General features: G+C 38.5%; 1 protein-coding gene across 2 annotated transcripts in view; it reads right to left on the bottom strand.

The window, feature by feature from the left end:
- Window positions 1–17,135: 17,135 nt before the first annotated feature.
- LOC110461131 (diacylglycerol kinase epsilon-like) overlaps window positions 17,136–23,632 on the bottom strand; it is a 36,182-nt gene continuing 29,685 nt past the window's right edge. For both annotated transcript variants that reach the window (XM_021514459.1, XM_021514458.1), the window contains exons 9-11: window positions 21,299–21,429; window positions 19,926–20,037; window positions 17,136–19,339 (exon numbers count right to left, since the gene is read on the bottom strand). In XM_021514459.1, the coding sequence (XP_021370134.1) occupies window positions 19,217–19,339; window positions 19,926–20,037; window positions 21,299–21,429 (366 nt within the window). In that variant the 3' untranslated portion in view covers window positions 17,136–19,216. The remainder of the gene's footprint in view (window positions 19,340–19,925; window positions 20,038–21,298; window positions 21,430–23,632) is intronic.

Below are 23,632 nucleotides of genomic sequence, written 5' to 3'. Positions count from 1 at the left end.
TCATATAAAGGCTTAACACCGGACAGCCAAGTAGGGTCATATAAAGGCATAAACGGACAGCCAAGTAAGGTCATATAAAGACATAACCGGACAGCCAAGTTAGGTCATATAAAGACATAACCGGATAGCAAAGTTAGGTCATATAAAGGCATAAAACCGGACAGCCAAGTAAGGTCATATAAAGGCATAACCGGACAGTCCAGAAAGGTCATATAAAGACATAACCGGATAGCAAAGTTAGGTCATATAAAGACATAACCGGACAGCCAAGTTAGGTCATAAAAAGGCTTAAAACCGGACAGCCAAGTAATGTCATATAAAGGCTTAAAACCGGACAGCCAAGTAAGGTCATATAAAGGCATAACCGGACAGCCAAGTTTGGTCATATAAAGGCTTAAAACCGGACAGCCAAGTAAGGTCAAATAAACGCTTCCGATATTCCGTTCAGTTAAAGGGACATCACGTGAAAAGGCGTTTTTTTTTTTTTTAATGAATGTATGTATTGTATGTTCTTCCACTTATGTTACCTCGCTATCCCCATATTCATAGTCCGTTCCAAATGTCCAGTTTAACCACTTGAATTGTTCGGGAAAGCTCTGCTAAAAATAGCGCCGATAACGTCACCTGACTAGGCAGTAAACACAAGTTGTGCGAGCGAGATGAAACGGTTTCCAAAGGGGCCCCTTACCGCACTATGAAACCAAGTTATATGATTTCCGAGTCCGTATTCAAACTTATTGAACAGAAATTATTCATCATTAGAAGTTAATTGCACACTTGCCAATGTTCAGAATTTAAATTTATTTAGCTTTAAACATAAATGTGTTGCCAATAACATTAAACAAGGGATGGGGCACACGTTTTTACAATTTATCACAGCCTTCTCCCGCCATTTACAATTTAATGTCAACAATGATAATAGACATAAACATGAAGTAGATATATTTAAATATATATTGAATTTAGTACCGGAATGTAGCCGGTACAGATGGTAAAGGGCTAGACACCTTCCCTACACCAAGGGACAAACCTTTCGGATTTTTTTTATATTGCCGGGGCAGAGGAGGCCGGGTATTTCAAATTACTACTCATTTAAATCTTTGCATGTAAAAACAAAAATAATCATTTAATTCAGCAATATAATTAAATCATACCATTTTATTGAACCCGGTAATATTATAAATTATGTAAATCCACGGACTTAGATAAAACGTATCTCGGTGACCCAGAAAATACGCCGTGGGCCATCACAACAGTTATCCCTTGGAGGGTCTCACGGCAAAATCAAACTAACCAGTCATTTATCCCTTCCTTTCGCATAAACCACTGTATAATTATTATAGAAACACAAAGTAAACTCTCTCCAATACATGCACATTAACATATTGAACTAAGTTCATCTGTGTTCAAACTCAGACAAAGATACTAGCGAGCTTTATAGTTTTAGATATTTATTCATAACATAAACAGCGCTAGCATTTCTGTCGATTCCATTTCAGCTTAACCGGCTATCCGTATACGAAGAATACATGCACCGTACTAACTGCTACGGCAGTTATTTTCTCCTTTGAATACTGCCCGCCTGCAATAATGATTCCGTAACGTACTCCTTGCGCTATCTTTTGACCATTTGGCAACTTTTCGTTTCGTTGCTGACACGGTACAACACTTTTCTTTCGCTTACTTCACGCGGCCAGTCATTTTGTTTACAAAGAAATGGTGTGCTATGCGCATGCGCTGGTAGAGGGAAATCCCTGAACAAAACGTTGGTCAGACAGGTAGAAATACCGATGTTTTTCTTAGATCTAATCATTTTTATGAATCTATTTCAGCCAAATCCGATCGTTATTTTCCATAAGGTGTTTCACTTGATATGTTTATGTAGTATTTGAAAAAAAGACAAAAATTAAAGTTACTTCACCGTGATGCCCCTTTAACAACAGCTCTTGTATTTAAGCTATACTTTTAGCGTCCAAAATATGCTGTTATTCCCCATCAGTAAGATGATCAAAACGGCCTACATCGATTGCCATTTTCGCGTTCTGAATTGTGACGTCACCTGCGTTACGGAGAAAGCCCCGCCTACAAAATGTTTTCATCGGTTGAAATTTTATAAGCTCCGCCTACAAATATTCGTGAGGGAGAAGTCCTCTTTCTGTCAGGGAGTAGTCCTTTCTTCCAGGGAGTAGTCCTATTCTGGGGAGGGAGTAGCCTTCAGATGGAGAGATTTCAGTGATTTTAGGGAAATAGGACATTTTATTGTATCGATTTTTAGATAGGGAAAACTCCGTAGAGGTATAATAATCGGCAATAAGCCGGAACATGACGGGACCCGTAATGATATAGACATTTCTATTTGGAACAGCAAAATCACGCATGACGAGATTATGACGAGAGTATGCGTGCGGTTGCGAAGGCAAAGACAGGGGAGTCACCTGGCATCGACGAAATTCCGGTTGAAGTTTTTAAAAATGCCTATATCAGTTCTCTCCTGCATGCATTTGTATAAATCAGCATATAAATATATTATAATTTAGACACAACTTATATACAAAACAGATATCAATGTGCAAGTCATATGGTATAGGGGAGATAACTCTAACTACTTATGAAAGGTCACAAGTCAAGCTGTGCTACTTCTTAACCTCACCAGAGTATTGAGTGGGTTTTTGACATATTCCTTGACTAGATTATCCCTGGGAGTTCAAAATCCACACAGAGTGACTCATAGATACATGTAGTTGAATATTAGGCTGATATACTTAAATATCGTGAATAATCTATGTCAATATTGTATGGTATATTAATATTCACATTATAATACGTTGAGAATATAATTATACAACAACTTGTTATTTTAAAATTACAAAATACAAGTCCATGTTGATCAAAGGGGTGAGTATATCATATTCACACTGTGTTTATAGTAAGCGATTGATGATATTTATAACCATAAGCATGTTTGCTGTTCATGTTTACAATATTGGATTATTTATAGTACATTATAATATAAGTTGATATAGATAATTCTAGTTATATAAATCTTTTTGAGTTCAAGATAAAGGTTGAGACACTCTTTAGGATATTTTTATTGGTTTCATTGTCACAATGGTTACAACCATTTAGTTAAGTATGTAGAGTATAGTGCGATTGATTATCATTGAGTAGAGTAGCAGAGAGTACTTGTCTGTGATGGTTGTATCTGGCACAGTCAAAGAAGTAATGACAACTTGTTTCCTGTATATAACCACACACACATGAAGCAGATTCTAATAGATGGTCATTAAAGAGGTCAAAGTTTAAGTTACTAGCATTATTTCTAATTTGACATAGTATAATATTGATTTTTCTATCACCAGAGTTTTGCAGTTTCGTGCCTACATAAAATGTTCACTTGTTGTTTCCATACGCGTAAAGTCCCTGACCTCTGGCGGAAGGGTAACAACATTCATAGCAAAAACCTCTACAACTAATCCGCGAGATCCTACACAATACCGGGATATCACGTGAGCATCTTTAATTGCGGAGTATTGAAGCGAACGGTCTGCTCAGTGATTTTTAAAATGGGTTACGGCCCGGGCGTAGCACTCTAGACCTCCTCTCAGTACTATCAAACATTATTGAAAAAGGGAATTTCAAAAGAAGTCGACTTATTGTTTCTTCATAGATTTTGATTTATTGGTAGGGATTTTTTTTTTAGAAAACTTGAAGGTGTAGGGATTGACGGTAACATGTACGCTGCCACCAGGGCGATCTATAAAGAAACTTTAAATTGTGTTCGGATAAATGGAATAGCTACTGACTGGTTCGAGGTGAAATGCGGCATAAAACAAGGCTGTTAATTATCACCATTATTGTTTAATGCGTTCATTAACGACCTTACCACTGTCCTGCAAGGTTCAGGGTGTGGGGTGGAAGTCAAAGGCGAAACATTCGGCTTATTACTCTTCGCGGAAGATTTGGTGCTCCAATCGCTCTTGGATGGACTAGCGTTATGGTGCGCAGACAATCGGTTGGCTATCAACAGGGCTAAATCGAGGATAATCCATTTTAGAATTCCGTCAGTGACACTGGTCAAAACATCATTCAACTGTGGAGGTGTTTCACTTGAAATTTGCGACAGGTATCTCGGGCTTCTTTTCACTGAACACCTGGATTACAACAATATGGCTGAAATGGTAGCTAAATCAGCGTCGAGAGCCCTCGGACTCCTTTTAGCTAAGTCCAAGACTATTGTTGGGTTGCCGTATAGAAGGTACAGTAAGCTCTACGAGACACAAGTTTGGTCAGTGATCAATTATGAAGCGGCGATTTGGGGTTGCGGGTCTTGTTCATGTATAGAGGCGGTACAACATCGGGTCGAACGCTTCTTCATGGGGGTCGGTAAATATACCCCGTCCGCGGCAGTGGCCGGCGACATGGGTTGGAAACCGCCCTGCGTTAAACAGTGGGTAGCAGTTACCCGCATGTGGTATAGACTGACTTTCGCGGATGAGAGCAGATTGTGTAGACAAGTTCATTTCTGGGCAAGCAGAACGGTGTGCATGGTGCGAAACTTGTTTTTCAAATTTCGGAAAAATTGTGACCAACTTGGCCTAGGTTTCTTGAACTCAGACAATAAGTTCATTAAGGCTATACTTCAGAGATCCGAGATAGCAGCTAAGGCAGACAACGTAAGGAAATGGAAGGAAGGCGTAACCAGAACCACCTCGAGAACGGGACGTGGAGGTAATAAATTAGTCACTTATACGAAATGGAGTAAGGTAACGAAGTCTTTTGTAATAGTCGCATTCTAAAATTTTGGAGAAGCGCTTTCGCAAAATTCAGATGTGGCACCGTTACGTATTAGAATCAGAATATATCTGCTTCTACTTCTACTTCTACAGTATAATAACCGCCTTCAACAAGTTGGAGATTATTGCATAAGGAGGGATTTATGGTAATTTAGCTATGGCGGATTTGAAGGCAGTTATTTTATTAAGTTCACAGATGTCTGAAGGGAGGCGGTTCCAATCAGATATTGTTCGTGGGAAAAATGACTGTTTTCTGACCTGGGTTTTACAAGAATGTACTTGAAATGAATGAGCATTGGCGTGCCTGGTGAGACGTGATGGGGCTTTAAGATGTCCATGGATATGGCTATTTGGTTGTGTACAATCTTATGGAAGGTACTGAGGCGCATATCCTTGCGTCTTTTTTCTAGTGAGGACCAGCCTATCGTATTCAACATGTCACCAACGCTGGACAAGTTCCGGTGCCTGTTTGTGACATACCGAGCAGCTCTACGTTGCACCATTTCTATTTGTTGGATGTCTGTCTTATTGTAGGGGTCCCATACAGTACATGCATATTCAAGAGATGGTCTGACGAGGGCTTTGTATGCATTTTCCTTGAGAGATGTGGAACCTATTTTAAGATTTTTACGAAGGAAGCCTAGGGAGGAGTTGGCTTTTGCACCGACTTTATTTATATGAGTGTCCCACTTGAGTACTTGGCATCATCTAAATGTTGGAGCGAATGACCATTTAAAGTGTACTGGAACTTGACAGGGGACTTATTTCTAGTGATTGACATGACATTACACTTGTCAGGATAGAATGTGCAAGTAGGTCTAGATCAGCCTGTAGCTTTAGGACATTACTGTTTGATTTGATAGCCAGGTAGGCAATTGTGTCATCCGCAAATAGACGGACAGTTGCAGCTAGACCCACTGACATTTCGTTGATATAAAACAGGAACAATGAAGGGCCGATGACCGAGCCCTGGGGGACTTCAGACATGACATTCACGCACTCAGACGTTTCACCTTCAACTAGAACAGACTGTGTCCTGTCTGATAACAGGTCTTCTATCCATGTGGTAACTATGTCACTCACACCGTAGTACCTCAACTTATGGATAAGGAGGGAGTGACTTACTTTGTCGAAGGCCTTTGAAAAGTCCATGATGAGAATGTCAGTCTTGGTGCCACTGTCCATGTTGTTGGAAACATCATCTATAATCTCTATCAGCTGGCTTTTACATGATATTTGCGAAATCCATGTTGTTTGTGTCAGCATGTGTCATGATTTTACTGACAACAATATGCTCCATTATTTTGCTACATATGCAGGTTAGGGAAATTGGTCTGTAGTTTTCTGCAGAGAATTTTGGACCATTTATTTTTATATATGGGAGAGACATGGGGTGTTTTCCAGTCAGATGGAACTTTCCCTGATATGAGAGACCGTTCATAGATGATTGTTAGAATTGGTGCTATGTCATCTGCAAGTTCCTTCAAGATTTTCGGTTTGAGATTGTCGGGACCAGCTGCTTTATTAGGATTTAGGTTTTTAAGTAATTTGGAGACACCCTGGACAGTAATGGTGAAATTTGGCATAACTTGATATTGCGGTTTTGCAGAGATATTGCATCTTTGTTCAAATTGAGTAGCAGTGAGCTTCTCTGAAGTAGAGAAGTAAATCAAAGTCTGATCTTTCCTGCTTTATGTAGGACCAGAATCTCTTCACTGTCCCGTAGTCTGAATCGGTCTCTGGAGGGGAGATAATTCCTTCAATGTAATGCCAATATGCCTGACGCAATAACTTTTGTATAAGATGTTTTAATTCCCTATATTTTGATTTCATGTTGACATCCCCTGAATTTTTACATTTTTTTGTAGAGTATCTCTTTTGTGCAATAATTTGCTGATATTAGGGGTAACCTATGGTTGACTTGGTTTGGGTTTGATGTTTTGTGGGGGATATGGTTTTGGATGGAATTAACCAGACCGAGTCTAAAGATTTCCCACATTGTATTTACATCTTGATCAGAGTAAGTTTGGATAGAATTTAGTATTTCTGCTAGGTCTGATCTGATGCTGTCCCAGTTTTTATAGATGGGGACATTTCTTGGTCTGATAGGGACTCTTCGGGGTTCAATATCAAATTCAACAAATGGTATGTCGTGGTCTGAAATACAAGGGATGACTTCAGTATGGGAAATTTGATTAGGGAAATTTGTGATTATGAGATCAAGGGTATTTTAATGCCTAGTTGGTTTATCTATGACCTGTACAAGACCACTATCATCTAGCAAGTTGGAAAAAGTATAGTGATTTTGGACATGGCTAGTTTTGGGTTTGATAATCCTTCGCTCCCAGTCCCAGCCTGTCAGATTGAAGTCACCTCCAATAAGGAGTGCCGCGTTATTTAGGGCAGTTGCTCTTCTCAAAGATGTATCAAGCCTTGCAAAGCTGATATCGTTTGATGTTTTGGGGTTGTAGTAAGAGCATATGTATAATGTGTTTTTGCCCACAGTTTTATTTTTTGCCCATAATATTTCTGTGTTATTGTCATCTGGTAATAAATCAGGAACCTCATCGCTGATGTAGTCATTTGTTATTGCTATAAGGACTCCTCTCCCTTCCTTAACATTATTCTGGGTTTTTTCTGTCGTTACGATACACTTTGAAAGTATCGGGGAAAATTTCTGAATTATGGATGTTTGAAATTAGCCACGTTTCAGTGCCAATGATGATATCTGGCTTGGTACTTTCAAGGAGATTGTGTAGGAGGTGTTGTTTGTTTTAAACAGACTGAAAGTTGATATTTAGTATTCTCATGGGCTTGGTCTTACTTTTGGTATACCGCTTCTTGTTAATTCTAACTGGGGTTGATAAATGAAGAGGTTTATGTTGAATGTTACTACTGTTGATGGTATTTACACTTGATGTCAAGGTCTGAGTATAGGCTATCAAACCTGTTGGATGTACTGCCACTATGCATGTCAAAGAGAATATTACTATAGTTAGGCTGAACGCAGATTATGCAATGCCAACTGACCATGCTTTCATTGTGAGACAGTGGTAGAGGATGAAGAACACGTGATATGTCTGTGTCCACTATACAGTGACTTACGACTTATACTTTTCATGAAAAACTATCAGACGGATAGTTGGATGGATAGAAAGGACAAGGACCACAATACCTCCATTCGTCACTTCGAGATTTATAAAAAAAAAACGATACCCAGGTGTTTGTTGCTTAAACATTTCCAAACGTGAGTAGCAGTGTCCTACTTTTAAAATGGGGGATGCATAAAACATATCATCCAATAGAAATAATAATTTCATAAATGATAATTTCAGGGAGTTAATAAGCTGAATGCATTTTTTTCTTAAAAAACCTAAGGAAAATGTTACCTGTATATCTCGACTCCATTTCAGTTCGTAATGTATACCAGGACAAGTTATCATAACAGCGAACATTTGTAAATAACATAATTTACATAGTTATCAAATGTGGAGGGCGAAATTAACACTGAGCGAACATTTATTTTACCGTCGTAGGGCGAACATTTCCTGGTATACAAACTTATGTACTTCAAGCTGCGGTCACATCTTACGGTCACGCATCTAGTTGACCGTAGTGGAGTATGACCGTAGTTGACTGTAGTAGACCGTAGGTGACCTTAGTTAAACGTGGTTAGATGCCATCTAGGAACTCCTAAATTCAACAATACTTGACCCTACTTGACCCTAGTTAACCGTACTTAACAGTACGATGATGATGATGATGATGATGAACAGACATACTGAAGTATTTTCACGGATAATGACGTGATACATCATGGGGTTCTGCACATGCACAGTAGCACGTGATTCCTCATCTATATGTGTTAGGGTTCACAATATATACTGATGCAACAATTATTTAACTGCTTGGCATGAAATTATTAAAACCGGTCAGACGAGTATCTTGGTCTCTGTGCACTCAAACCGGTGTCTAAAGTTACTCGACAGCGTACAGTACCATGTCACATAGTGAAAGTGATAAAATACTAAAAAAAAACTTGTTCAGAATAGTGATGATCTTGTCACACCTCTTGAGGTATACTCTTAAGGTATACTCTTGGCTTTCCGCCATTTACTGTCAACTTGAATCTCTTGCAATCTAGTCTCGTTCAACCAAACGCTTGATCACTTGTAATTAAAGAGTCTGGTCAAACACAGTACTTTAAAATTACCATCACCAGAGGGCAGTGTTTTTACTTTAGTTTCCGGACGTTATGTCAACGCCATAAAACATTTCAATAAATAATGATTTTTTTTATTTTTTTTTACCTATACATGCATTCATTAAGTACCCGTGTATTCACTTTTATCGAAATCAATGAAAGAAAATGTGTCAAATCTCCAGAATAATGCCATATATTTTTATTGAATAAATCATAACTAAGCACAAAGCCAACAAGGCTGACTGAAGTTGGAAAAAAACATGCAAAACGGCCTGACTTGTATCAATAGCCTTGTTAGCTTCATGAATTATTGTAAAATATTCAATGAAAATACATGAAATCATTCTTTTTGAAGCATTTTCTTACATTTTTCTCGTTAATAGTGAAAACATGGACACTTACAGGTAATTTTTTAATGAAGTAAAATATTCAATGTAATTTTGGGGCACTCAAATTCTGACTTCAAAAGTTAAAAAGGGTGTGTCAACCTTTGACCAATGAAAACATTTACCAAAATCTCGGTAAGCCTCGTTATGATGTCACAAACGAAAGTTCGGCGTAGCTTGCGCAGGCAACAAGAGTCTGGTTGAACGCGACTACTTGCAATGATGGTACGGCTGACGGAAGTTCAGAGGGGTCAGGCTATTGCATTGCTAATGCAATGTCAAATTATGGTCTGTGGAGGGATATCTCACGGGGTAAAGTCACCGTTGATTGTGGAAGCCGAGAACTTAACCGCCGTCAGATATAGGGACAAAATCATCCGCCCGGTTGCAGTTCCATTTGTGCAACAGCATCACCTAATTTCCAGTATGATGCCCGGCCGAGTCAGTTGATTTTACTTTGCGATATTGGCGGGAACCGTCAAATGTGCTTCAATTACTCATGAATGATCGGTCAAAATCTAATGAAAGTTTGGTAATTTTAAGAGGGTGTTTTATGCTTAAATAAAAATATCGTACAGAACATTCAAATGAATTACATTAAATCTTTATCCATTCAATTTGTTTGGGTGTCTCCATGTTTTCAGTTCTGATTGTGTTATCGTGTGTTGATACAGTGGACGTGTATTATCTAGTTACAAAAAATCCCCATTTACACTTAGAGATCCCGTAACAACCTAGGTTTGAATCTCAAACAGATTGTTGCATTTTCTCACTTGCTTACAGGGATAGTTAAATAATTTGAGATCAAAGGCTCTGATGCGCGAGTGATGTTCGTCGTGGCTTGTAAACAAGTTCTCAGAGTGTGAATGTTCCAGTTTCAAAAACCGGTTGTTACAAAAAAGACGAGAGAACACAGCAGTTATGTTTGAACCTAAAATGATGTTCAGAGTGATATTTTACGTTTGAGGGTTTATATTTACTCTCGGAGATATGCCACCCAAGACTAATGATGGCGTGCTCAAAAGAAGGAAAACTCTCGATGTCGAAAAATCAACCCCATCTTACTTCTTCTCATATAAAAAATTACATTTCTAGTGGGTATAAAAAAAGGTTGTATAATTTGTTCTTTCATCAATCTCCTATATAGACGTAAAATGTAATCACCTTCCGCAGACATGAGCTCCGTTCCTCATTTAGATGTTGCAGTTTTATTTTAATCATATTCACGAGCCTGACGTCAACTTCATAAATGTGACAGTTTGAAACCGAGAAAAAGAATCAACGAACATATTGTCTGCGGAAAGAGAATTCTTTTGACAACAATAAAGGAGATTTGTGAAAGAAAAATGATCTATCTTTAAACGGCAATAAGAGTGTTTGTACATCCACTACAACTGGGATTTATGGTGTAAAGAATTTAGCAGAAATGGTTTACAAAAGATTTATCTTTCTAATTATATGATGCATATCTGCCATTTAAATACAATGTATATTTTGTCTTGTGAAGGATTATGGGGCCGATCAACGAAGCGGACCCTCCGTCGTGGCAGCCGGTCTTGGAGCATGTGTAGTTGACGAAGAACAAAGGAAGTCGGTGAAGATACTTGATGTAGCGGCAGGAACCGGCGTTGTTGCCGTAGAGGTAACTATAATTAAACTAGCCAACATATTACCTGTGGGCGTTGTGGCGGTAGAGGTAACTGTTAATTAAACTAGCCATCATATCACCTGTGATATATTTTGCTGTTTAGTTACAGAAGTTGGGGGGATCACTGAAATTGACGCTCTTGACCCCTCTCCCGGGATGCTCGACCTGGCAAGGGCAAAAGGAGTCTACAAAAAAATCCCGTGTCAGTTTTTAACTGACCAGCCCTCTGACATACCGACTGGTCAGTATCATAGGGAATATCGTGTATTCATACGTTCACCTAACTATTGATTGTGTAATTAGAAATAGGGGTATTGTAGTGACAATGTGTAATGTCGAAATTAAAATAATATACATTGGTATTTAAATGCGATGACAAGTTATTAGAATTAAAATGATAAGTGTTTTACACACTATATATCAAACACATACCGATATATGTAGGTATCTTATTACCTGGTTTCTCAGTTCAATTAAAGAAAGTACATCGCAATTCGAAAAGTACATTAATACATTATTTCCACTGTGAACTGTGTTTTTGTATTTTCCATACCAATATCGCTACATTCGTAAATTGTGTATGTGGTGGTCTTCAACAGGCTGTTACGACTGCGTAGGCATTTGCCATAGGCTCCGGACACCTACAACCAGCAGTGGCTTTCATAGAGATCCAGCGAATCACGCGCCCTGGTACACACATCCTACGCTTTGCCTGTTTCTCTATTTCATTAACCACTAAACAAATATTTTACGGATGTATTTATCCCAAGCCTCTATTTTAGGAGGTCGGGGAGCTGTTGTTTTAAGAGACACTCATATTACTCGTTAAGGCGACTTGGTGCCGTAAATCGTGACTTCAGGACACGAGTCATGAATTGTCTTCCATTGTAATGTGTGTGTCTAAGAGGAAGGATAGGCGCTCACTAAAATGCAAAATGCTTTGACTAGTGTCAAACTCTCAAGGAAAATAGCACCGTGGAAGATCCTTTTCATCACATAATGAAATGTGTTCTCCTTAATATTGTGACACACGCTTTTTCAGGTCAACTTAGATTTTCTATATATTGCCTCCGTTGCAACGTCCTACCATCACCTGGAAGTCTGACTAAAAAATAAGTCATATTACACGATTTCATGCTAAAAGCTATGACACCTTATACCATGACAATCCTGATGTATCGTGTGGTGGTTTGTTCTCAGTCATCGCCAAGCCAAACTCGGTTAAAGTCAGAGGCGTAATACAATTCCGTTTGAGAACATGCATGTACGTGATTATATAAGTACCAATGCAATTTATATGTCGCAGCGGATGAACTACGAAGAGAACCTTTCACATATGTGAATAATATAACAGATGGTCGCCTTACACTTATGGCCGCATTAGCAGGTTTAACTGTACATAACTCGTGTTTACTTCCTCCAGGTGGGTTCATTATTCTAGGCGCCAACAGTAAGAATTTACACAAGGAGTTTGGGGACTGCCGACAGGAATTCTTTTAAGTGTTTGACATATTGGAGGCCCGGGGCAAATGGGTCAAGGTCGTGGAGGAAAGTGTTCCTAAATGATGTCGTCAATAATACAGCGACGTCTTATACACGGGTATTAGCAGTGTCATGTACCATATCGATATCATGTTTATTTCTAGATGTTGGTGAATGTGTTTTGTAGAAATGTTCATGTAGCACAGCCGGAGAACTGTTTATGTGACGTTTCGATGACTAGAACGGTACGTACTTTGTCACTTTAATAAGACAAATGAACAATGAAGCGTATGTACACAAAGGTGTTACATATGTCAAAATGATTAATCAAACCGACAAATCCATGTGGCTACGCTTTGTTTAATACATTGAACATTTTGTTCCAGTTCCAGTTGGTTTTTTTTTTAGCTTTCCGCACCAAGCTCTTTACTTTGTTTCTTGCCTTGACGTACTCTACATATTTGTTGTGAATTTATTGCCATGAATCTCCTCCAACATCTGTGATTTTTTCAACGGATTCTTCTGTTTCTACATCTAATGGTTATTGATGTTTCTTCTCTCCTACTTTTATTTTCGGAATGTGAAATTTTGGAAAAATATTGTCAGTGAAAAACTTCGGTGAAGAACCTCATTAAAGTGACACATTTGTTCTGCTTAAGTTAAATGATTTTATAAGCAGTGAAAAACAAGATTGTTAACAGAAACAAACAAACAAAAACTGATATCTTACAAACGTTGACAATTACACATAATTGTGGAAAATCAATCAGCATTACTTGTTGGTAAACAAAACGAGGACTACATTTCATGTGTGAGCCGAGTTGTCCGCCTTTAGTATATGGTATTGGAATACATCTGTTTTATTTGTGTTATTAACATCAACGTCAGCTCTGTTGTATTATACAGATGTTCCCAACGAATGATGACTAGCTATCATGTTTCTCTAACTGGAGTAAGTTAATTTTCAAATTGTACATTCACAAGATAACCAACCATCACGAGTTTGGGGACCTTTTTCTCCAATTATATCGCTTGCTTGTTGACGTCACAATTCGAAGATTGACCAATGAATGACGTCAAGGGTAACCAACATTGTTTACCAACTCCTAGCTGGTTTATCCAATGATTCAGGAGTGAAGAAACGTATAGTGCTCAGGGTCTTGAGAATTTATAGTTGGACCTAAACTAAGACCCTTCCATCTATGAAGAGTATTTGATTCTACCAAATCTGGGTCTTGAGAAGAAGATTTGTGAAATTTCAGTAAATTCAACCCTTTTTGGCCCCACCCATCAGCCCCTGGGGGTCAGTCATGGCTCATAGGTGCATACTATCAAACTGCTACCTAATACTGATAATGCTAACCCAAATTAAATTACTTCGAAAGGAAATTAAACAAATGTTGGTCCAAAATGTGATTTTCCTATATAAACTATAGTAAAGTTTACCCCCTCCCCAGGGGGAAACGTGAGACCCCAGGGTCATGAAATTCACAATTTTGGTAAAGCAGCTTAAGACCCTTCCATCTATGAAGAGTATTTGATTCTACCAAATCTGGGTCTTGAGAAGAAGATTTGTGAAATTTCAGTAAATTCAACCCTTTTTGGCCCCACCCATCAGCCCCTGGGGGTCAGTCAGGGCTCATAGGTGCATACTATCAAACTGCTACCTAATACTGATAATGCTAACCCAAATTGAATAACTTCCAATGGAAATTAAACAAATATTGGTCCAAAATGTGATTTCCCTATATAAACTATAGTAAAGTTTACCCCCTCCCCAGGGGGAAATGTGAGACCCCAGGGTCAAGAAATTCACAATTTCGGCAAAGCACCTTAAGACCCTTCCATCTATGAAGAGTAATTGATTCTACCATATCTGGGTCTTGGGAAGAAGATTTTTGAAATTTCAGTCAATTTGACCCTTTTTGGCCCCACCCATCAGCCCCTGGGGGTCAGTCAGGGCTGATATGTGCTTATTACCAAACTGCTACCTAATACTGATAATGCTAACCCAAATTAAATTCCTTCCAAAGGAAATTAAACAAATGTTGGTCCAAAATGTGATTTTCCTATATAAACTATAGTAAAGTTTACCCCCTCCCCAGGGGGGAATGTGAGACCCCAGGGTCAAGAAATTCACAATTTCGGCAAAGCACCTTAAGACCCTTCCATCTATGAAGAGTATTTGATTCTACCATATCTGGATCTTGAGAAGAAGATTTTTGAAATTTTAGTCAATTTGACCCTTTTTGGCCCCGCCCCTCAGGCCCCTGGGGGCTTGGGACTAAACCGGCAACCATTTCTGTTGACCTTTGTCCATGGAAGGTCCCAGCGAAATTTCATTGAAATTGGTTCAGGGGTTTTTGAGTAGAAGATTTTTGAAATTTTAGTCAATTTGACCCTTTTTGGCCCCGCCCCTCAGGCCCCTGGGGGCTTAGGACTAAACCGGCAACTATTTTTGTTGACCTTTGTCCATGGAAGGTCCCAGCAAAATTTCATTGAAATTGGTTCAGGGTTTTTTGAGTAGAAGATTTTTGAAATTTTAGTCAATTTGACCCTTTTTGGCCCCGCCCCTCAGGCCCCTGGGGGCTTGGGACTAAACCGGCAACCATTTCTGTTGACCTTTGTCCATGGAAGGTCCCAGCGAAATTTCATTGAAATTGGTTCAGGGGTTTTGGAGAAGAAGATTTTTGAAATTTTAGTCAATTAAACCCTTTTTGGCCCCGCCCCTCAGGCCCCTGGGGGCTTAGGACTAAACCGGCGACTATTTTTGTTGACCTTTATCCATGGAAGGTCCCTGCAACATTTCATTGAAATTGGTTCAGGGGTTTTGGAGAAGAAGTCGAAAATGTAAATTGTTTACGGACGCACGACGGACGACGACGGACAAAAGGCGATCGCAATAGGTCACTTGAGACTTTGTCTCAGGTGACCTAAAAATGCCACCCATTGATGATCATGTTTTAAACGAGAAGGGAGGAAAACACTCGATGTCGAAAGATCGACCCCACCTAACTTTCTTGCATCAAAAAACACATTTCTAGTTGATGTACAAAAATATGCCTAGAACCGTTTGAACAAAAGATCCCAGAGGGATCTTGGCGCCCACCTTTGTACCATCTTCATTAGTTCTTTGTCAGTTCGATCTTTTCCCATCTTTCCTCTAATCTGTTTGATCGAGTCATGTTAACAGTAAATGCACCTTGAGGTAACTTTTGATCTAAACTTAATACTGATGTGTATGAAGTGAACCTTCAAAGTGAGTTTGTCATTTCACATATTTACTAGTACAGTACTTAATGTGAAAGAAATAGAATCGATCATTGCAATATGAGAAAGATCTGTTTAGTTCTTCTTTTATACCATTTTGTTTTTATGAACAGTATCAGAACAATATATGCACAACGAGGGATCAAGGGGAATCTACATTTAAAATTTGAGAAAGATCCCTCCCGTACTTCCCGAGAAATGGCGATAACAAACTTTCACTATCAAAATCCAAGATGTCTGCCTGTCGGCCATGTTGTTTATCCGATCAGTCTCTAAAATTGCTCTGCACAGCTAGGACCAAGGGGAACCTACATACAAAATTTGAGAAAGATCCCTCTGGTACTTCTTGAGAAATAGCGATCACAAGAATTGTTTAAGGACGGAGGACGGACGGACGATGGACCACGGACGCAGGGTGATTTGAATAGCCCACCATCAGATGATGGTGAGCTAAAAATGAATAGCTTTTCTTTCAAAACCTCCTATATTCACGAAAAATATGTTTTCGTTCCGAAGACCTGATCTCCGTTTCTTCCAAAAAAAAAGGGTTTGGCAGTCATATAGGAGGTTTTTAATAGAAAAATTGTCCATCTTTCCAACGATGTTTAGCATTTTTTCGTACATCAATCAGAAATGTTGTTTTTGATGCAAGAAAGTTATGTGGGATCGATATTTTGACATCGAGAGCTTTCCTTCCTTGGCGTATACTACATGTATCATCGTTGGGGGTGGCATTTTTACCGAAAATTGATCTAAACACCCTAATGTAGGTCGAATATAGAGTTAACAAAACCTCAGGTCCCTGTGTTATAGTGGTTGTGGGAGATATATATATATAGGCTTAATAAAGGGGCAGATTGCCCTGAAAATTTAACAATTTTCTTTGTCTGCACTGTCGTTATTACTTCTTTGCCCATACCGGTAAATCTATTTAAGTAATACGCATCCAACCAACATTTGTTTGTTCGGATCCAGTGCCAATATTGGATCAGACTGTTGTTATTACTTATGATACCTATATATATATATATATCCGTTTCTGGTAGTATTTTCGAAAGGAAGATCGAGGGAAACATAATTCGTTATTTCTGGCTTCGCACTGGTGAAAGTTATTAAAGTGTGCACACAAAACGATGAAATATAAGTGGTATTATTTATCAGAAAAACAGGGTCGTCCTTTACATACATGTATTTGTACTTATAAGGTGTGTTGATAGGAAACATCCAGTTTGCGCGAACTTAGAACCAACATCACACTGTGAATTATCATGGTCATGGAAGTTAAGAATAATATAACGTCAGCAAAAATATTTAAAAGCATTAGTCGGTCAGAGAAAAAACACAACATAACAAACCATAAATAGTTTATTTTCTTATCAGCACTATTAAAATGATTAAGATCTAAATAACAATATATATTATACACTGACTCTTTAACCCATATTGCATACTGAAGCAGGTATTTAGGGTAACACAAATATACTAGTTCTGAGTTTGATAGTTACACCATGTGTATCATCCAGAAAACTTTTAGCTCACTAAACACTGGGAGTGGAAAGGTTTTTACACAACTGCATAAAAGTAAAACTTTAAGAAACCCTGATTGATTTTTAAATGGAGAACCAATGCAGCAAACGGTACGAAATGTTCCCACAGAGGTGTTAACGAATTGATTTCACTTTCAACTTCAAAATGTGACCTTCACTTGACGTCAGGGCTAGACAGCCGTATGAGCGCGTTAATAGTCTAATATTTCTATTTAACAATATTTTGAAATATCTTTCGAGGGATCTCAAAAAAGATTTAATATAAATATCCACAAGTCAATTAAAATGTTACTTAAAACTTAAAAGGAAAACAAAAAATGCTTTAAACTTTGACTTTTTGCGACTTACTCCCCCCACTTTTGTGCTCAATTTGTTAAAGATAACACATCCCAATCACAAAAAATAAAAACCACATATAATCTCCCTAAAAACTTTAAAACAGCACATTATAGCGACAGTATAAAAATGTAATAGAATACACAATCTCAATAAATAGTAACAATACAGACAAGCTGGTGACAACATCAGTTGACAGGAATGGCACAACATTTGGTTGTTTTCGTCAATCCAGACAGCACACTAAGCAGAAGCTCCAGATTATACAATATCATAGATAAAAATCAACAATTCCTTAATTCTTCCGTCACATTTTCTGAGTGGGTTTACTTCCCTATTGTGTTCTTTGTCCACTTCTGGGTGTTCCCTTACAAAACGTCAGCATTCCGTAATTTATATGTATATCTTTCTATAGATAATTACACCAATTTAAGAAAGCAAATTCAATCAATCTGTAATATTGAAAGATCATGTAATTTATTGGACGAATCAGTACAGAGAATATAGGAGTACAAAAGTTTTATTCTATTACATTTTAGTATTAAATATACCTCTCTCTCTCTCTTTATATCTCTCAAACATCACTGTAAAAATATGTATATAGGATTTCTGATATTGATGAAAGAATCATTATACTTAGGTGGTTGTAATTGTAAACATATCAATCGTAAAGAAATTCAGTTCCTTTGGCAAAAGTGTGTTTATTGAAAAACATATCAGAAAGAAAAGTAAAAATGCACGTGGCCTGCGACTTGTTACTGTTAGTATAAGGGGTTTCAGTACAGATAGGGACAATTGTGAAGTGTTATACAATGTACCACCTGACTTGCTAGGGTCTACAGGATGGTTATAAGTTTGTTATCGCTCGACAAGTCCAGACAAAACAGTAGCACTAGGACTAGTAGAACAGGCTTTTGAAAAATGCAGCACTTAACACAAACGTTAGACCAATGGATTAGGCAATTTAATTTTTTCTTATAATTTCATCAAAAACATCTATTTGTTTATAATTATTTCTATTATATATGAACTGATTTTTTTTTTTAAATAGGAGTTATTTACTGAAAACTCAAATGTAGTTTCAAAATGACACATTTTGACTCAGCCTTTATTTGCTTGAATTTAATATATATATCATTATAAGTCAGTAATAATGTCAATGTTTTATACGTATAACAATGTAAGTGAACAAAATGGATTTTTTATTTGTATTGCACCGGAAGCATAAAAAGACATTTAAAAGATATAAAAAAAACTTACTGTACACAATAGAAAGACAAACATATAGTTCTAAAAGAAGATATCAAAGAAACTTTGGTTGAAGGAAGATGGACCGTGTTATTAAACCGTTTATGAATCAGACCTTCCCATTGATGTCGGAGGTAATGATTGACAATACCCGTGTGTCTACGGCCATGATGCTGACCTTTGACTTTGATCCATGTATCTACGGCCAAGATGCTGACCTTTTGCTTTGATCCATGTATCTACGGCCAGACGCTGACCTTTGACTCTGACCCGTGTGTCTACGGCCAGACGCTGACCTTTCCCTAAGTGTCAGCAGCCAAGATCCTGGCTTGTCCATGGTGTGATATGAAAATCTCGGCGGGATAGCGTTGCTCCCAGGGCTCTCCATCGACCTGCATCGGCACTTTGCCCCCGTGTAACGTTATCTGTAAAACATAGAAAAAATACTTCTTTTGAAATAAGTTGCTGGGACTCATTTGGATGTCCTTTCATCTCCTAAACTTACATGTACAATGTATATACGGCTCAGGGCTGTTACATCCCTACATTAAAACAATTATCAATGACTGTCCTTATCTGTCTCTTTTGACATTGACGGTCCTAGCCTAGCTTTATTATCCCGACCTTGACTGTCTTAGCCTGTATTATCCTTACATTGACGGTACTAGCCTGTAGTATAGGCTAGTATCCAGACCTTGACGGTCCTAGTCTGTATTACCCGACCTTGACGGTCCTTGCCTGCATTGTCCCGATATTGACGGTCCTAGCCTGTTCTATCCTGGCCTTAACGGTCCTTGCCTGTATTATCCCGACTTTATCGGTCCTAGCCTGTATTATCCTTACCTTGACGGTCCTAGACTGTCTTATCCTGACCCTGACGGACCTAACCTGTACTATCCTGACATTTACTGTCCTAGCTTGACATTGAGTCCTAACATGTACTTTCTTGACCTTGACAGTCCCAGCCTATCTAATCCTGACCTTGACGGTCGTAGCAAATAGTATCCTTACCTTGACGGTCCTAGCTTGTCCTATCCTGACGGGTGCTGCCATCCCGACCTGCAGCTGGGCTATGTGGAATGAAGAGTAGAGGGCCATCACCTCAAGCAACCCATCGTCGTACCTGCAATACAAGGATTGGAATACACGTACATGTACACCTCTACCTGCGTATCAATTAGTGTATACATACTGAAAAAGGCGCGGCGAATTAAAGCTTGCTTAAAATACGGCGCCGTTCACGCATCAGCACGATAACAGGCCGATAAAACTAACCATCGCTTGCTTCCTTCAGCGTCTTCCGTACATAGAACATATTGGGGATCTACACAACAAAGGGAAACTGGCAAACTTATTATCACTGATACACATTCAAATTTCCTTGACGGTTAAGTTAATAATGGCGGCTTTGTTCTAGAACATTCGACTGCATCATTACTAGAACGACCGTTTGCGTCAATAGTAGTCGTAGACTAATGATATGACGTCAACAACGGTGAGTTATAAATAAATACAAATGTTTAAAGGGCTACTCAAATTAATTTATTTAAGGTTTTACAGCTATGAAAAGAAGAAATAGTGTTGCTGACTATGTATTGCCTAAATTTACTCGCATATCGATATAAATTGACAATATGATCTAAAAATATTCTCTACACATATTTAAAACCTATATTTCAAATTGGTAAAAACAGCATCAACACTAGTACTACAACCTAGACTACTACAAAGTGTCAATATATAGCATTACGTCGTTTTATAAGAGTTGTCTCCCTTGGTGAGTGCACCTACAGCAAGGGTGACACTAAAGACACGTGACACAGATGTCGAGATGTACAGGGCTTCTTTACAACTTGTCACGAGACGTAAACAGTGAATGTTACTTTAATATTTTATCTAGTCGTGGCAGACTTCGGGGACGTTACACCACTGCCACGTTCAGATTGATACAGAGTGCGGTGTGACTGGGGGATGTGGGGAGATAATGATCTGTGCTGGGTGATGGAGACCAGACACTCTCACACACATGTCGGGGAGGACATCGACACCCCGAGAGTGATGCCTGGGGGTCGCTATGCCACTCTAATCTCCAACATATCACATCGCAGACACGTCTGATCGGCCAACCCAGGCCGTAATGCTTGTCGACACCTACTGGTGGAAACTGGGCCACGCCAGCTCACTGGACATAATTGCATCGACATGTTTTCACATAAATATTACAATGTTAAATGTGAACAGTCAGTCATGGTGGTTCCTGTTCAAGTCCTGCGATGTCAAGTCATTAAAAGCAACTGTACCTTGGTGTCTTGCTGATCCAACAAAACGAAAGGATCGCGTTTCATCACCTAAATCAGAATTATTAGTTGACCATGGAAGCATACCTTGGTGGTCGAAACTGCTGGTGACCTTCGTCCAACGTCCAGGGCAGACAGCCTCCACCCCAGCTTGCGATGTTGAGGATGACTAAGCCCTCTATGTCTGGTAAGGCCACCACCCGGCCGTCCAACTCCACCTGTATTGTAAATAGATTATGACGACAACCAACACTACTTATACACGTCTAACAAGGCTAGTACAAACAAGAGGTCCGTTGGACCTGTATCGCTCACCTGGTTTTATATTTAAAGGGGCATCACGCTGAAGTAACTTTTTTGTGTCTTTTTTTCAAATACTACATAAACATATTAAGTGAGACTCCTTATGGAAAATAACGATCGGATTTGGCGGAAATAGATTCATAAACATGATTAAATCTAAGATAATCATCGGTATTTCTACCTGTCTGACCAACGTTTTGTTCAGGGATTTCCCTCTACTAGCGCATGCGCATAGCACACCATTTCTTTGTAAACAAAATGACTGGCCATGTGAAGTAAGCGAAAGAAAAGTGTTGTACCGTGTCAGCTACGAAGTGAAAAGTTGACAAATAGTCAAAAGATAGCGCAAGGGGTACGTTACGGAATCATTATTGCAGGTGGGAAGTATTCAAAGGAGAAAATAACTGCCCCTAGCAGTTAGTACGGTCACGGACTAATTCCGTGGTACGGTGCATGTACTCTTCCGGATTGCCGGTTATCGACAGAAATGCTAGCGCTGTTTATGTAATGAATAAATATCTAAAACTATTAACCTCGCTAGTAGTAGTATCATTGTGTGAGTTTGAACACAGATGAACTTAGTTTAATATGTTAATGGCCATTTATCGGAGAGAGTTTACTTTGTGTTTCTATAATTATACAGTGGTTTATGCGAAAGGAAGGGATAAGTGACTGGTTAGTTTGATTTTGCCACGAGGCCCTCCAAGGGATAATTGTTGTGATGGCCAGGGCGTATTCTATTCTGTCCTCTTTCGGTACTCGGGGTCAAATGAGATACGTGCGCTATTAGATTTACATAATTTATAACATTACCGGGATCAGTAAAATTGTATGATTTAATTATATTGCTAAATTAAACGATTTTTTGTTTGTTTTGACATGCAAGATTTAAATTAGAACTAATATGAATACCCGGCCTCCGCTGGCGCGACGACGCAATATATAAAAAAAATCGCTCTTCGTCAGAAAGCTACGTAATGTCAAAATGACGGACCAGGATGAATAACTGAGGAAGGAGAACCTACTTCCAGTAAATAGGAACGCATATTTTTTTTTTTAAATCGTAATTTTTCAACAGTTCATGTTTTCATATGATGTTGACTTCAACCTTTTCTCTATAAAGAATTNGGGGTCTTTTATTACGTTGTAAAAATGGCGCGTGCTGCCGATAACTACGACTTCTGTTTCGGACAAAAGGAACTGATTAAAGAGAAGTTGTCTCAACATAAAAAAGGTGCATTTACAAGTATGCTTTTATCTCTGTACAGTATTGAAAAAAATAATTATCAAGTATTGCAACACTTTCCATAGCTGACACATATTCTACATGTATACGTAGTGGTTTTGCCATACAGTTTATTGTGTGTGATGGCTAATATGACTTACTTAGTGTTAGCGTATGGAGACAGTGAAAGTGGGAAAGAGAGTATACATACATTTATATGCATGGTCTAGAAAAAGAAATTGGCCAAAGACATTGAGTTGTACAATTTAATAAATAAATTCACTAACGTTTCTCTTTTTTATACGCGTGTAGTTTGTCATTGCATATATGCACTTTATGTAAACATTTGAAAAGGGATACAGAAATGTTTGTCCCATGGTTGAGGGAAGGTGTTTAGCCCCGTACCATATGCACCGGTCACATTCCGGTACTAAATTCATTATATATTTTTTATATATATCTACTTTATGTTTATGCCTATTATCATTGTTGACATTTAATTGTAAATGTATAACAGGAGGAGGCTGTGATAAATTGTTAAAACTGGAGTGCCCCATCCCTTGTTCAATTTTATTGGCAACAAATATATGTTTAAAGTTAAATAAATTTAAATTCTGAATATTGGCAAGTGTGCAATTAACTTCTGATGATGAATAATTATTGTTCAATAAGTTTGAATACGGACTTAGAAAGCATATTACTTGGTTTCATAGTGCGCTAAGAAGTTGTAGTTGCCTGACGGCCCCTCTCTTGGGGCCCCTTTGAAAACCGTTTACTGCCTAGTCAGGTGACGTTATCGGCGCTATTTTTAGCAGGGCTTTCCCGAACAATTCAAGTGGTCAAACTGGACATTTGGAACTGACTATGAATATGGGGATAGCGAGGTAACATAA

The sequence above is a fragment of the Mizuhopecten yessoensis genome, unplaced genomic scaffold (genome assembly GCF_002113885.1).
Source record: "Mizuhopecten yessoensis strain PY_sf001 unplaced genomic scaffold, ASM211388v2 scaffold10573, whole genome shotgun sequence".
Classification (NCBI taxonomy): domain Eukaryota; kingdom Metazoa; phylum Mollusca; class Bivalvia; order Pectinida; family Pectinidae; genus Mizuhopecten; species Mizuhopecten yessoensis.
The sequence above is the reverse complement of the archived record's forward strand: the minus strand, read 5'-3'. Positions and strand labels throughout refer to the sequence as shown.